Below are 14,633 nucleotides of genomic sequence, written 5' to 3' on the forward strand. Positions count from 1 at the left end.
CTCCTCCACAACATTGTGAACAGTCCTACAAACTGTTAAAAGTGGCATGCTGAAGTTATCTGATGTGACCCTTTAGGACGCTCCACAGGCAAGCCAATAAACCGTAACAAGTACTTCAATTTCATGGCTCCATCCATGGGCTTTTTGATGGGGCAGCATCTGTACCAGCATGTTGATGCTGTTCCTGGAGAGCCTGAAAGCTGGCTTTAAATCCTCTCCAGAAAAAAACTTGACCAGGATAGGTACCTGGTCATTGATCTGAGAATACCTGCGAGTGGGACTTTGTTCCTGTTAAAATATATAGATAATATATAAATTAAGAATGTTTTTACTTTTGTTGTATTATGTATTTGTTATATGTATTGCTTTTAAAAACGTTTTTACTATATGTACTGTTGTTGCATTATGTATTTATTATATTTTTGGATTTTTAAAATGTTTTTACTATATTTAATGTATTTATTACTATAGGCTATTTATTCAGTTGTTTTTAGGATATTGTCTAAAATTAATTAAAATCTGCCAGAATTAAATTTCCCTCTAACATTTGCTCTTTTCGTAATGCGAAAACATTTGCTATTTCATGCATACTGAGTTTTTTACACTGTTAAAGAGTGGGATTCCCATGCTAAACATGGACAAAGTTTCAAAAATTAAATTGTACGTTTGGAGTATTTCTGCCAAAAATACTCCTTCCGGTTTGTCACAAGTTTCGGAAAGTTTTTTTCAAGTATGGGCGTGTGTGACGTCAGATGGGGCGGAATTACCTTATACGGGTTCTAAGGGCACTTCTCCCAGAAGGGCTGTAACAGTTCTAGTAAACTGTTACCTGTCTCCTATGTTGAATGCAAGTTGTGATTTCACTCCCTGCCATTAGAGGGCAATAGGGAGCCATTATCTGGGAGATCTCTCCAGGCCAGATAGTTAAAGGAAGAGGGAAGTGTGAGTTAGGTATACCTGTTAGCTGAGAGCACATGCTCTTTCCATGCTTTCATTTGGAAAACCCTGTTGAGGAACATCTGTGTTCAATATCTCAATGTGAGTTGATTTATTTGTTTCTTTAACATTAACAAAGGTTTATAATGCGAAAGTATTTTGCTTGTTGAACCTCATGTTGTATTGTTTGTTTTATTTTAATCAGAGGGTTTTGGTATCTGCTTGATATTGAGGGCTTCTCAACTGGTTCAAGTTCTTTGTGTTATTGTCTTCAACGTGGAAGTATATCCGAACTCCTGAACGAAAAGACACTTTTTCCTTGGATTAACCCTTGATTGAACAAATGTGGATGATGTTATTTTAACATCTTAAACATCTACAATGGTGTGATGGACCAAGGACATTTGTGGCAACTCTGGACTTTAATATTGGGTGTACATTTATAAGATTTTACTTCCAAATGCTCTGCCTCATGTAATTTTGTCAAGACATTTTGTATGATCTAAAAATTTATACTGTACTTAAGGGAAATATAACTGTTGGTAAATGGTGATTGATCCCTCCTCATTTATTTATGTGACCCTTGACTTTAGTGTTACAGGGCACCCGCACCCGCACCCGTAGACCAGAGCGAGAGAGCGAAAGCGGTACGCCCATCAAAGCGCTGTGCTCGGCTTTATGGAAGTCATTAACGGAGTTGTGCAAGTGTTCTTGGTTGTTCCCTGCATTTCAACGATGATTGTTTTATAAACAAGGCCCAGTTCGACGCCGGATTTGCAGATCGTCTAATGTTTAAGGATGGAGCAGTCCCAACGATAAAGGTTCACGGTCGTGCGTTGGAACCGCAGGCGGTGAGTAAAACTGCTTCAAATGTCTGTGTGTTGTTAGCTATCGGCGTGTAAGCACAGCAAGTAAACAACATGATCACGTATAGTTAATGTATCTATGGAGCATGCGGTGTATGGTGTGTGTGTGATTCGCGCTTGTGATTTTTTTTAGCTCCGCCCAAACGGCACGCCTCCAGCCGCTCGGTTTTTTCCGGAAAGACTCGGTACAGCCTATCTTTATTTTATAAATATAATAAAACTAAAGACTTTTTGGAGATATGAAGGATGCAATACTACTCTATAGGTACTCAAGATTAACATGAGATTGACTGAAACTGAGTGTTTCACCCCCCCTTTAATATATTGAAAATAAAAAAGAAGTTAATTCAAGTAAAGCATGCAGGCATATTGCATGCTGAGTGACGCTATCAAGTACGCTGCCGTTTCATTTGTAGAATGACTGGACTCGCGTCCTCCCGTCCTCGAGAGTTCCTTCTTCTGAGTCGAACTTGGCAAGTCCAAACTCGGAAGGACGGAAGTCCAGACTCGGCGAACTTGGTATTGAGAAACGCCTAAACTTTTGACAAACCGGAAGGAGTATTTTTGGCATAGAAATACTCCATCAAACGTACAACTTAATTTTTGAAACTTTGTCCATGTTTAGCATGGGAATCCAACTCTTTAACAGTGTAAAAAACTCAGTATGCATGAAATAGCATTTCATAGCATTAAATTGTGAAAGAAAAAGGCCTATAAAAGATTGGTCACCCTGCATGGTCACTGCTTACCAATGCAAGCATCGCAGCCTGTGAACATTTACAGCTATTTATGATTCATAGTGATTTGTTTGAATGTGTCGAGACATGAAACATTAACAGAGCTGGTTTCGGCATATTAGGCACATGATTAAGAGTGAGTGTGTGCATATTTTGAAATGACCCTGTGAGGTCACACACTTCACACAGCTCCAGATACATTGCCTAGTACATTGTTTCCCAACCTGGGGTCCGCGCCCCCCTCAGGGGGGCGCTAGAGTTCACGGGGGGCGCGGGAGCGGATATGCTTTGAGGTGAATAAAGATGCATAAAATGTCCCACTAATAATTTTATATAAAAAAATTTTTTCAAAGTTTTAAAAAAATCATATGCTTACAATGCCGATTTCAATTACAATTTCGTTATTTCAAATGTAGGCGCGTGGCAAGCACGCTCATAATGTAAGAGACGCCGGCGCGACCACAACATTGCCCAACATCAAATGACAAACGTAATGCAAGCGGAACGAAACTGCTCGTTATTGTGTGGTTGAAGGACCGTTTATCAGTTTGGACCAGTGCAGCGCGAGCCGGGGGGGATTGTTAAATATGTACATAGGGGGGGCCCCAAGGAAAAAGGTTGGGAACCACTGGCCTAGTAGATTAAATGTGGCTTTTATGACAATAATCAACAGATGTCAACAAAGAATATATGATAGATGTAGGAGGAGAACGCTGCCAGGAAAGTCTCAAACCAGAGATCAGGGACTCGAGTCACATGACTTGACTCGAGTCAGACTCGAGTCGCAAATTTAAGGACTTGAGACTTGCTTGACTAAATTAAGAAAATGACTCGATTTGACTTTGACTTGAGATCCAATGACTCGAGACTTGACTTGACTTGAACTGTATGACTTGAGAATGACTTGATATACTTTTTTATATAAATCATCGCAACATCAACTGATGAACAAAATGAAAGCAACGGAACCATTGACGCCATGATTTTAATGATTTTATAAAACAGTTCAGTAAACAAAGAGTGAATATTGTGATGTGACATTTTAGACTTAATATTCCAAATATTCTCTGTTTTTTCTCTATTTCTCCAATGACAATAGTTCCAAACAAGCCACAGAAAGAGTTATGCGTATTTGTGATTCAGTGACCAGTTGCTTAGTTCCAGAACGAATCTGCCGTTTTGAACAAATCAGTTGAATGAATGCTTCTATGACTCGTACATTAAGACGGTGATTGTGAATTGTTTAATACCTTTTAATGGTCTTCTGCAATGTTTGAGGCATATTTATTTTTTCATGCTTTAATGTTGGCCTAATTTCAGTTACATTTTAGGCTATGTAGTTTGACATATTTTTATTGTAGAAACCACTCAGCTATACGTGGAAATGCATATTTTAAAAAAAATGTTGCAAATAAAACCATAGTCCACAACTTCTGTAGTTTTAACTTATTTTAATCTATAAATTCAGTGAAATCATCAAACGTTTGTATGACTTGCCAGTGACTTGTGACCCAAGCTACGACTTGACTTGCTTTTCACAAAATTGACTTGGACTTGCTTGAGACTTGAAGGTGACTGGCACATGTGTGACCTACTCCCACCTCTGTCTCAAACACACACACACACACACACACACACACACACACACACACACACACACACACACACACACACACACACACACACACACACGTGAATGATGATTTGCACATTCACATTCAAGGATAAACTCGTACATTTTAAACATTCAAAGGTTTTTGTGCACAGTTGTACATCTATGAATTGTGTTTTGCATTTGTGAAATGTATTTTACGAATATATAATTTTATTTTGCGCATGTGAATTGCTTTTTGTGATTTTTTTTTCACGCACGTGAATTTGTTTTTGTGTACGTGAATTAGGTTTCATGCATGTGAAATTGTCTATGCATGTGTGAATCATGTTTTTTGCGTGAATTATATTTGCGACAATTCTGCCTCCATAAGAAGAAGAAGAAGAAGATAACGTCATAGGTCACATGATAACGTCAACATGGCGGATGATGTCCAGATCGCATTCATACTTAAGGAGATCTGGCTATATAGTACCGACTTGTAATGATGCAGCGGACGAGGAGGGATCCATTTGCAGCTTTATTTAGAGTGGTCAGACAGGCAGGGTAAAACAACAGCAGACAGAACAACGGAGAGAACACAGAGCAGATCGGGGTCACAGGCAGAAGTCAGGGCAGGCAGCAAAAGGCAAAGTCCAATTAGCGATCCGGGTAAAGGCAGGCAGAGAACAATCAGGAGTCGAGATACACAGTCCAAGGTCAGTAAACGAGAACCGCAAACACAGGAATAAACGCTCGGAAATTGTACGCCGGGGCAATGCAATACTTCGCAGAGAAGTGGAGTGTGGAAATGGGTTTTATGGGTGTGTGAATGAGGTGCAGGTGTGTGTGTAATCAGTGCAGTGCAGGTGTATGAAGTAATCAGTCCAGGTAGATGCAGGATGGGAATTGTAGTCTGTGAGTAAATATGATAGTCCGGTGTGAAGTGCCCTCTGGTGGCTCTCAAGGGCACTCCAGCTGGTGACCGTTACATAGCCCCTCCCCAAAGAGCGGCTTCCAGACGCTCAAAAACTGTCCAGGTGGGAGGTGGCCCGGAGGCGGATCCGGGGGCGGGATGGAGGGCCAGGTCCGTGGAGCGGAAGAGGACCTTGAGACTGCGGTAATACGGAAGGCCAGAGCGGAGCAGGCGAGCAGGCTGTGCAGGCGACCAGGGCGGAGCAGGCTGTGCAGGCGACCAGGGCGGAGCAGGCGACCAGGGCGGAGCAGGCTGTGCAGGCGACCAGGGCGGAGCAGGCTGTGCAGGCGACCAGGGCTGTGCAGGCGACCAGGGCGGAGCAGGCTGTGCAGGCGACCAGGGCGAAGACCCTTCGGGCAGCCATGGCGGTGAAGACCCCTCGGGCGGCCAGGGTGGAGACGACCACTTGGGAGGCGACGACCCTTCAGGAGGCGACGACCCTTCAGGAGGCCAGGGAGGTGACCATGGCACAGGAACAGACACCGGCTCAGGGACAGACACCAGCTCAGCGGCGGCCATCTTGTCCGAAGACACTGGCTCGGCGGAGACCATCTTGTCCTGAGACACTGGTTCGGTGGTGGCCATCTTGTCCGAAGACACAGGCGTGGAGTCAGCCATCTTGTCCGGAGACACAGGCGTGGAGTCGGCCATCTTGTCCGAAGACACAGGCGTGGAGTCGGCCATCTTGTCCGAAGACACAGGCGTGGAGTCGGCCATCTTGTCCGAAGACACAGGCGTGGAGTCGGCCATCTTGTCCGAAGACACAGGCGTGGAAAGAGGAAGAGGAACAGATTCAGGCTCAGGCTCAGGATCAGTATCAGGCTCAGGAACAGATTCAGTCTCGGCGGGACGAGACTCTGGACGGGCGGACGTGACGTAAAGCTCTGGCTCGGCACGACTGACGTGAAGCTCTGGCTCGGCACGACTGACGTGAAGCTCTGGCTCTGGCTCGGCAGGACTGACGTGAAGCTCTGGCTCTGGCTCGGCAGGACTGACGTGAAGCTCTGGCTCTGGCTCGGCAGGACTGACGTGAAGCTCTGGCTCTGGATCAGGATCAGTGCGCTCTGAGCTTGACGGGACTAGCGGCAGCGAGGGCTTTGAACTGGGTAGGACCAGCGGCGAAGAGGACTCTGAACTGGTTAGGACCAGCGATGAAGAGGGCTCTGAGCTGGGCAGGACCAGCGGCGAAGAGGGCTCTGAGCTGGGCAGGACCAGCGGCGAAGAGGGCTCTGAGCTGGGCAGGACCAGCGGCGAAGAGGGCTCTGAGCTGGGCAGGACCAGCGGCGAAGAGGGCTCTGAGCTGGGCAGGACCAGCAACAAAGAGGGCTCTGAGCTGGGCAGGACCAGCAACAAAGAGGGCTCTGTGCTGGGCGGCAGGACCAGCGGTGAAGGCTTTGTGCTGGGCAGGACCAGCGGTGAAGGCTTTGTGCTGGGCAGGACCAGCGGTGAAGGCTTTGTGCTGGGCAGGACCAGCGGTGAACACAGCTCTGGACTGGCGTAAAGTGCAGGCTCGGCAGGAAGATACTCAGGCAGGAAGGTCTCGGTGAAACATGATTTATGTAGGATAGTCTCAGCGGGACGAGACTCCTGCACGATGGCCCTTATGGCAACACGTACTGACCTCAGCGGGGAATCGGCCACACTGGATACCAGTCCTGGACGATAATAGACCGATCCGGTGACTAGCTTGATGGCTGGCGTGACGGGAACAGGCTCTGGGAATTCTGCTAAGACGTAACAAGGCTCTGGACGGTCTGCGGAGACGTAACGGGGCTCTGGAAGATCTGTTGAGACGTGATAAGACTCTGGTGCGGCTGCCATTACAGGCACGGAAGTAATGGTGCATTCCTCTGCGCCTCCCACGGTGAATGCTGAACCAACAGTCAACAAGGCATAGTTCATAAACTGACTGAGAGATGAACGGGGACCCTCACGGATTAAACGTGATCTGAGCGGCAGATTAATGCCCTCACAAAAGAAATCTATGAGCACACAATCCGGCATATCAGAATAGTAGGCGAGATCTAAATACTCTTGGATATAATCCTCGAGTGATCGAGAGCCCTGCTTAAGGGTTAATAACATTAGTGCATTGTCCAAGCCTGGCCGATATTCACAGGGAAAGCCACTGGATCCTTGTAGTGGCGAAGTATTCTGTAATGATGCAGCGGACGAGGAGGGATCCATTTGCAGCTTTATTTAGAGTGGTCAGACAGGCAGGGTAAAACAACAGCAGACAGAACAACGGAGAGAACACAGAGCAGATCGGGGTCACAGGCAGAAGTCAGGGCAGGCAGCAAAAGGCAAAGTCCAATTAGCGATCCAGGTAAAGGCAGGCAGAGAACAATCAGGAGTCGAGATACACAGTCCAAGGTCAGTAAACGAGAACAGCAAACACAGGAATAAACGCTCGGAAATTGTACGCCGGGGCAATGCAATACTTCGCAGAGAAGTGGAGTGTGGAAGTGGGTTTTATGGGTGTGTGAATGAGGTGCAGGTGTGTGTGTGTAATCAGTGCAGAGCAGGTGTATGAAGTAATCAGTCCAGGTAGATGCAGGATGGGAATTGTAGTCTGTGAGTAAATATGATAGTCCGGTGTGAAGTGCCCTCTGGTGGCTCTCAAGGGCACTCCAGCTGGTGACCGTTACACGACTCTTTTAGCGCTCGTTCAGTAAGTACTTATTGAAATGAAGTCCCTCCTCATTGAGTATGCGGTTTGGGACGCAGCCCAAGAGTCCATGTGGTGTGAGTGTGTGACAGTGTGAAACTGTGTGTGGAAGAAGTTACAGATTTATAAGATAAAACTCGTTCAATTCAATTCAGTTCACATTTATTTGTACAGCGTTTTTCACAATACATCATCATTTCAAAGCAGCTTTACAGAAAATACATGAGTCCATATTACAGTTTACAGTGATCTGATATCAGAGGAAACTGAGTCCTGACTCTGTGTGTGTGATGAACTGAACTGAGAACAGAACTGAACAGAAGCAGGAGTGTAAATAAATACACAGAACAATAATCAGAAACAGAGGAATAAAGATCGAGAGGAAACTCAAATATGAAAAAAACCCCAGCAAAACTAAACACAACCCTGACAACAACTATAATAATAACATGATAAATGCTGTAAATCACATGATAACTACATACATGACTGAACACACACACACACACACACACACATAGTGAATCATGAGATCCTTCATTCACACAGGAATTGATCAACAAACTGTGATATTGATTCATTCTCTTGAATATGTCTTATTTTCACAGCAATAGAGAGAAAAAATAAAAGAGAGAAAAAACAAAGATAATAATAAAAAGATAAACATCAATCCAGAAACCCCCACTAACAGGTTTAGTACAGTATACAATATATTACAGCAGAAGCGTCTTTAATAACACACACATAACCCACAGCAGAGGAATCATGTTTAATAATACACACATAACCCACAGCAGAGGAATCATGTTTAATAATACACACATAACCCAAAGCAGAGGAATCATGTTTAATAACACACACATAACCCAAAGCAGAGGAATCATGTTTAATAATACACACATAACCCACAGCAGAGGAATCATGTTTAATAATACACACATAACCCACAGCAGAGGAATCATGTTTAATAATACACACATAACCCACAGCAGAGGAATCATGTTTAATAACACACACATAACCCACAGCAGAGGAATCATGTTTAATAATACACACATAACCCACAGCAGAGGAATCATGTTTAATAATACACACATAACCCACAGCAGAGGAATCATGTTTAATAACACACACATAACCCACAGCAGAGGAATCATGTTTAATAACACACACATAACCCACAGCAGAGGAATCATGTTTAATAACACACACATAACCCAAAGCAGAGGAATCATGTTTAATAACACACACATAACCCAAAGCAGAGGAATCATGTTTAATAACACACACATAACCCAAAGCAGAGGAATCATGTTTAATAATACACACATAACCCACAGCAGAGGAATCATGTTTAATAACACACACATAACCCAAAGCAGAGGAATCATGTTTAATAATACACACATAACCCAAAGCAGAGGAATCATGTTTAATAACACACACATAACCCAAAGCAGAGGAATCATGTTTAATAATACACACATAACCCACAGCAGAGGAATCATGTTTAATAATACACACATAACCCAAAGCAGAGGAATCATGTTTAATAATACACACATAACCCAAAGCAGAGGAATCATGTTTAATAATACACACATAACCCAAAGCAGAGGAATCATGTTTTGAACAGATCGAGAAGTTCAGATAAAACATCTCTGAATGTCTTAAACTGAGTTTAGAGTTGAAAGTCTAGTTTTGCTCGTATCATCCAGACATGTTTCAGTGAGTCTCATTGTGTCTCACATTTCCTCTCTCTTCTCTGTGTATCATTGTCTGTTTCTCTTTATTTCACTGACAGAAGTTCAGCTGTGTTATTAATGTAATGAAGAGACAATAAGAGACTCTAGAACATCTCACTGTCACTGATATCATGCAGCTCAAAGCATTATGGGTAGAGTCTCTCATCAGTCTATTCTCATTCATCAACACAGTTTCACTGATCCAGACCAAACCCCAAACCCAGGATAAAGTGTGTGTGTGAATGTGGTCTGGACTGTGTGTATGAGGCTCAGTGTGTCAGAGACGCTGTAGAAGAACAGAGTTCCTGCACTGTGATCCACATACACTCCTATTCTACACACTCCTCTTCTCCTGATGGGCTCTACAGGGAGTTCAGTCTTTATGTTATTGTGTCTGAATGAGTAACTGGAGGAAGAGCAGAACAAACTCCAGGACTGATCATTACATCCAAACACACACTCATTACCCGATCCCTTCCTGCTGATGCTCTCATATGACACTGATATACACACATATCTCCCACTCCACTCAATCTCCCAGTAACAGCGTCCACACACTCTCTCTCTACACAACACCTGCCACACATTATCAAATCTGTCTGGATGATCAGGATACGGCTGGACTCTGCCAGTGTTAGTAATCTCTCTGTTCCACTCAAACAGGAGGCGTGTATTCGCTGTGTTCGGATCCAGAGTGAAGTGATGAGAATCTGATGGAGAGAAAACACATCAGTGAATTACAGAAACTTTCTATCTTGAGTCTTCATTTCAGATCTGACTCGTTCATTTAGGATTGTAAGCAACCAATGATAATAAAGCACTAAAGAAATATCATTCTGTAAGAGCTTTTGTCCTGAATGAGGTTCTGACTGAAATCGCCATGGTTACCAAACTGAAAACATAGGATTCTTATGCTCAAATATTTCTGTAATCAGGAATTATGAAACTGTCTGATCTTTTACAGTTTTTTTTAATTGCTTTGCCACAATTTGTGTGTGTGTGAGAGAGAGAGAGAGAGAGTGTGTGTGTGTGTGTGTGAGAGAGAGAGAGAGAGAGAGAGAGAGAGAGTGTGAGTGAGTGAGTGAGTGAGTGAGTGTGTGTGTGTGTGTGTGTGTGAGAGAGAGAGAGAAATGTAGCTGAACTCTTCATGTGCAATAAATCATCAGTGTCATTTAAACTTAGTACAGTTTAATCATCATTTACATGATCAACTCGAACTCTTCTGTCATGTTTTCTCTCAGCTTCTACAGGAAGAACATGAACACACTCAGTGAGTTTCTCTGCTCGTTTTCTTAGTGACTTACAATGAAGGAAGTCGTTCCTGGTCTTGGGAACAGTGACTGTGGAAATCAACAGACATGAAGAGTGTGGTTATCATCAGGAGCGGGTTCACCATTCTGAGCCCAAGCAAAGTCAGGATCCACACACACACACACACACACACACACACGTGAACGACGTGTGTTAAAGGGATAGTTCACTTTGAAATTAATTTTTGCTTACCTCAAGGGCATCCAAGATGTAGGTGTCTTTTTTTCCGCAGTAGTTTCAATTTTTATATTTTAAGGTCAAACCGTTCTTGTCTGTCAGTCATATAATGCAGGTCGATGGTCACTGTCTCAAAACACAAGCACAGAGTCCAAATTAAAACAATTCCCCGTCGTCCAAATTAAACAGTTCCCCATCATAAGTACACATTGATGGCCTAAGACACGAAACGAGCGGTTTGTGTGAGAAAACGAACAGTTTTTATATCGTTTTTACTTCTTGAACTCAGCCACGTCCAAGTGATCTGAGAGCGCGGGCGGGTATAGATATATACAATAGAAGTCGCCTTGGCTACTGCAGTTCATTGGAAGGAAACCGTAGCCAATGCGACATCTAGTGTATATATCTATACCCGCCCGCGCTCTCAGATCACTTGGACGTGGCTGAGTTCAAGAAGTAAAAACGATATAAAAACTGTTCGTTTTCTCACACAAACCGCTCGTTTCGTGTCTTAGGCCATCAATGTGTACTTATGATGGGGAATTGTTTAATTTGGACGACGGGGAATTGTTTTAATTTGGACTCTGTGCTTGTGTTTTGAGACAGTGACCATCGACCTGCATTATGACTGACAGACAAGAACGGTTTGACCTAAAAATATAAAAATTGAAACTACTGCGGAAAAAAAGACACCTACATCTTGGATGCCCTTGAGGTAAGCTAAAACATACCAAAATTTAATTTCAAAGTGAACTATCCCTTTAATGGGCCACTGCAGTTCCTGCTCCAGCCTACAGGAGCGCTGCTGAGTATGGACTTAAACACACACACACACACACATATAAGTCCCCACTTGGTCAAAAATGTACAAAATTAACCAGAGCGTGTTTTGGCTGATTTTAACATGTTTTAAAGCATGACCAACAGGGGACTTGAAAAATGTCCCCACTTGGCTCGACGGTCCCCTGTTAGTGAGTGTGTAACGACACCAACGTCCCCACTTAGATAGATAGACGAGTACACACACACACACACACACACACACACACACACACACACACACACACACACACACACACACACACACACACACACACACACACCTCAACATTGCATAACATTTGACTCTGAATTGCACTACAGTAATATTGAATAGAACTAAGTGAGACATTTAAATATATTTATTTTACTTTAAACTGCATAACAAAAATTGTCTACACTTTGGTAGACCCTACTTGCTTTTTAGCTTGAACAATTGTCTTCTTATTGTGAAATCTGATATTCCGATTCTCAAATATGTCTTAGTGATTGTATTTAGTCTTTTAAACACTTTTATAATGATCATGTTAGATGATAACGGGTAATCGGTAATAGTTTGCATCATCCATTTCTCCTGAAAGACAGGAAAATAAGTGGCCGGTGAATTACGTGTGTGTGAGAGAGTGAGAGAGTGTGTGTGAGAGTGAGAGAGTGTGTGTGAGAGAGAGAGAGAGAGAGAGAGAGAGAGAGAGAGAGAGAGAGAGAGAGAGAGAGAGAGAGAGTGTGTGTGAGAGAGAGAGAGAGAGAGAGAGAGAGAGAGAGAGAATATATGTGTGTGTGCGTGCGTGCGTGCGTGTGTGTGTGTGAGAGAGAGAGAGTGTAATGTAGCTGAACTCTTCATGTTCAATCATCAGTGTCAGTTAAACTTAGTCTAGTTTAATCATCATTTACATGATCAACTCTTGAACTCTTCTGTCATGTTTTCTCTCAGCTTCTACAGGAAGAACATGAACACACTCAGTGAGTTTCTCTGCTCGTTTTCTTAGTGACTTACAATGAAGGAAGTCGTTCCTGGTCTTGGGAACAGTGACTGTGGAAATCAACAGACATGAAGAGTGTGGTTATCATCAGGAGCGGGTTCACCCAAGCAAAGTCAGGATTGCTGAAACAGCTCTCTATCAACAATAGAACATAATGTTGTACTCTAGTAACAGAGCAAACCACCAACCCTCCTTCAATCAAGGAACACTCTGGTTAAATACACAAACTTCCCGCCAAATGGAAATGGGAAGTACCATTTGCACAGGGTAACCTTTGTTTCAATAATATCCATTACAACAATGACATTAAAACAACCTCATCTTACTCAGTCGAATAAATACAATTAGTGCAGCTTAAGCAAAGTAATGTTACAAACACACATTAAACATTAAACAGAACAAACATCACAATCCACACCTAGGTTGCCTCCCCCCAGTTGTAAAAAAAATGGTATGACCGCTGTTATTATAAGCGTGTTCCGGGTTACGCGCGCTACCGGAACGAGCAGAGCAGAAATCAACAGGTAAGCACAAACAATACGACAAAGCTGTATCGTTTAAATTACCAATAAACAGTCTATAAAACCATTAGACTCCTTGTGATTTATTACATTTCAGCAAGTGCTAACAGTAAACAAAGAAATTGAACTTGCATGATGTTACTCTCTCGCTGTCTGCCTCGCTGCCTGCTGTGAGTGTGTTTGCTTCGGTGCTGTAAGCTCCGTCTTAGCCTCGTATTTCCTTGTTTTGAACCATCATTAACTACAATTTCTAGTTGTTTATATTACTACTAAATACAGCTTACCCAACCCTGGCATCGCTAGCTTCCGTTACTACTAGCACAACACGCTAGTAATTCGCTAGCCTGTTAACTCGCCACCCGTGCGCTCAGCTATTTTTATTTATTTATTTTCTCTCGCGCCTTTGAGTTCATAAAAGCTCAGGTGAGTAAGAAACACTCAACAAACACGGTGAGTAATGTCTTGTCCTGTTATTATCATGCGTTGCGTCTGAATGCGTTGTTGTTTTTGGAGCTCTATCGATTTGATTTATAATTCTTGATTTTTCTCTTTAAACTCGCTTACAACGAACATTTTCTACTTTTCCTCACTGAGAAGCACTACTGCTCAAACCTCATTGTTACAACGCGGACTGTTGAGCAGACGCGTCTCAAGCCTATTAGTGATCCAACGCTGCATACTCTTAAAGGTTACGTCCGTGGATCACGGCTGAACGCGTCTTCTCCACACTCATTTACAAACAAACTTATAATATAAATTAGTATTAATATTGATAGCATCACTGGTAGCTTCGTTGCTAACTCACTGTCCATCTGTTAAAATGGCGAATATATCAGATGTAAGTAGTCTACCGCTTGGTGCAGGTGAGGACACATTTGAGCTGCACGCACTGCAGTCTGAGCTGGAAGCTGTTGAGAAACAGATCCACAACCTTTTATTGAGACAGGCCGAGCTGAGAGACCGGTGTTTGGCTCTTGAAACATCACGCGCCGATGCACACAAATCAGTGTTTAACGTTACTAACCCGCTGACTCCGACCGCGTCTACTCCGTGCGTTCCTCAGCATCGGTCGCAATCAGCCATGGTCTCGTTCACTCCGGCTCCAACACGTCACCACGAAGCCTGGGTGGTTCCGCAGCGGAAGACGCGAGTCAGGTTTAGACCAAGACTTTCTCCGACCCTCCCGGTTTTCGAGTTATCGACACAAAACCGCTTCTCCCCTCTACGCGAAACAGAACGCGATGCTGTGATCATCGGCGATTCCATCGTTCGGCACGTACACGCTACGTTAGGTAAAAGTAAGGTG

The 14,633-nt window shown here is 43.4% G+C and overlaps 3 protein-coding genes across 9 annotated transcripts in view; 1 reads left to right on the top strand and 2 right to left on the bottom strand.

The window, feature by feature from the left end:
• Positions 1 to 14,633, top strand: part of LOC309496529 (uncharacterized protein) — a 259,879-nt gene that overhangs the window by 224,319 nt on the left and 20,927 nt on the right. The window lies entirely within an intron of this gene.
• Positions 1 to 14,633, bottom strand: part of LOC309496526 (stonustoxin subunit beta-like) — a 114,006-nt gene that overhangs the window by 60,886 nt on the left and 38,487 nt on the right. The gene's annotated exons all lie outside the window — the stretch shown is intronic.
• The window catches only part of LOC309496524 (stonustoxin subunit beta-like), a 145,669-nt gene continuing 138,955 nt past the window's right edge, over positions 7,920 to 14,633 (bottom strand). For 2 of the 7 annotated variants that reach the window (XM_082166511.1, XM_082166508.1), the window contains 3 exons: positions 12,821 to 12,856; positions 10,824 to 10,859; positions 7,920 to 10,229 (listed from right to left, as the gene is read on the bottom strand). In XM_082166511.1, coding sequence (XP_082022637.1) covers positions 9,703 to 10,229; positions 10,824 to 10,859; positions 12,821 to 12,856 — 599 coding nt within the window. In that variant the 3' untranslated portion in view covers positions 7,920 to 9,702. The remainder of the gene's footprint in view (positions 10,230 to 10,823; positions 10,860 to 12,820; positions 12,857 to 14,633) is intronic. The other 5 variants (XM_082166514.1, XM_082166509.1, XM_082166513.1 and 2 more) reach the window with 3 other exon arrangements.

This window comes from Leuciscus leuciscus (assembly GCF_965113295.1).
Source record: "Leuciscus leuciscus genome assembly, chromosome: 4".
Taxonomy (NCBI): domain Eukaryota; kingdom Metazoa; phylum Chordata; class Actinopteri; order Cypriniformes; family Leuciscidae; genus Leuciscus; species Leuciscus leuciscus.